The following is a 439-nucleotide window of genomic DNA, read 5'->3' as shown; positions in this document are numbered from 1 at the left end:
AGCGGGGCCGGGGCGATGCCGTTCCAGCAGGGCTCTGCCCGCAGCCGGCAGCGCACCGTCCTGCTGGCCGGGATGGTGGTCCTGCTGGCCGCCCTCGTCCTCGCCGTCCTGCTGGCCACCCTGCTGACCCGCGGGAGGCAAGGGGTCAGTCCGCAGATGCTGAAGTGGAAGGACAGAGGGACCACTAAGAATCTGCAAGAAGTCATCCTGGGAAGATGCTACAACTACGTCATGGCACGGGTCCCTGAGCTGGGGTGAGTAGAGGTCCCGGTGGCCCATCGGGTGCGTGAAGAGAACAGGAAAGAGCTGGATATCACCTGCCCCGGCCACGGCTGTGAGGTTTGTGGCTGAGTGAAAACGGGGAGTAAGACCCATGTCCTGTAGCAAAATGTAAAAACTCAGACTGCAACTGCCAGTGCCCAACTGCTGTTATGTGTAG

At 61.5% G+C, this 439-nt stretch overlaps 1 protein-coding gene across 1 annotated transcript in view; it reads left to right on the top strand.

Moving 5' to 3' along the window:
- Positions 1-15: 15 nt before the first annotated feature.
- The window catches only part of CD38 (CD38 molecule), a 20,890-nt gene continuing 20,466 nt past the window's right edge, over positions 16-439 (top strand). The window contains exon 1 of the mRNA XM_010003097.1: positions 16-254. Within this exon, the coding sequence (XP_010001399.1) occupies positions 16-254 (239 nt within the window). The remainder of the gene's footprint in view (positions 255-439) is intronic.

This window comes from Chaetura pelagica, unplaced genomic scaffold (genome assembly GCF_000747805.2).
Source record: "Chaetura pelagica isolate M959 unplaced genomic scaffold, ChaPel_1.0 scaffold147, whole genome shotgun sequence".
NCBI lineage: Eukaryota > Metazoa > Chordata > Aves > Apodiformes > Apodidae > Chaetura > Chaetura pelagica.
This window is presented reverse-complemented; position numbering and strand designations above follow the sequence as displayed.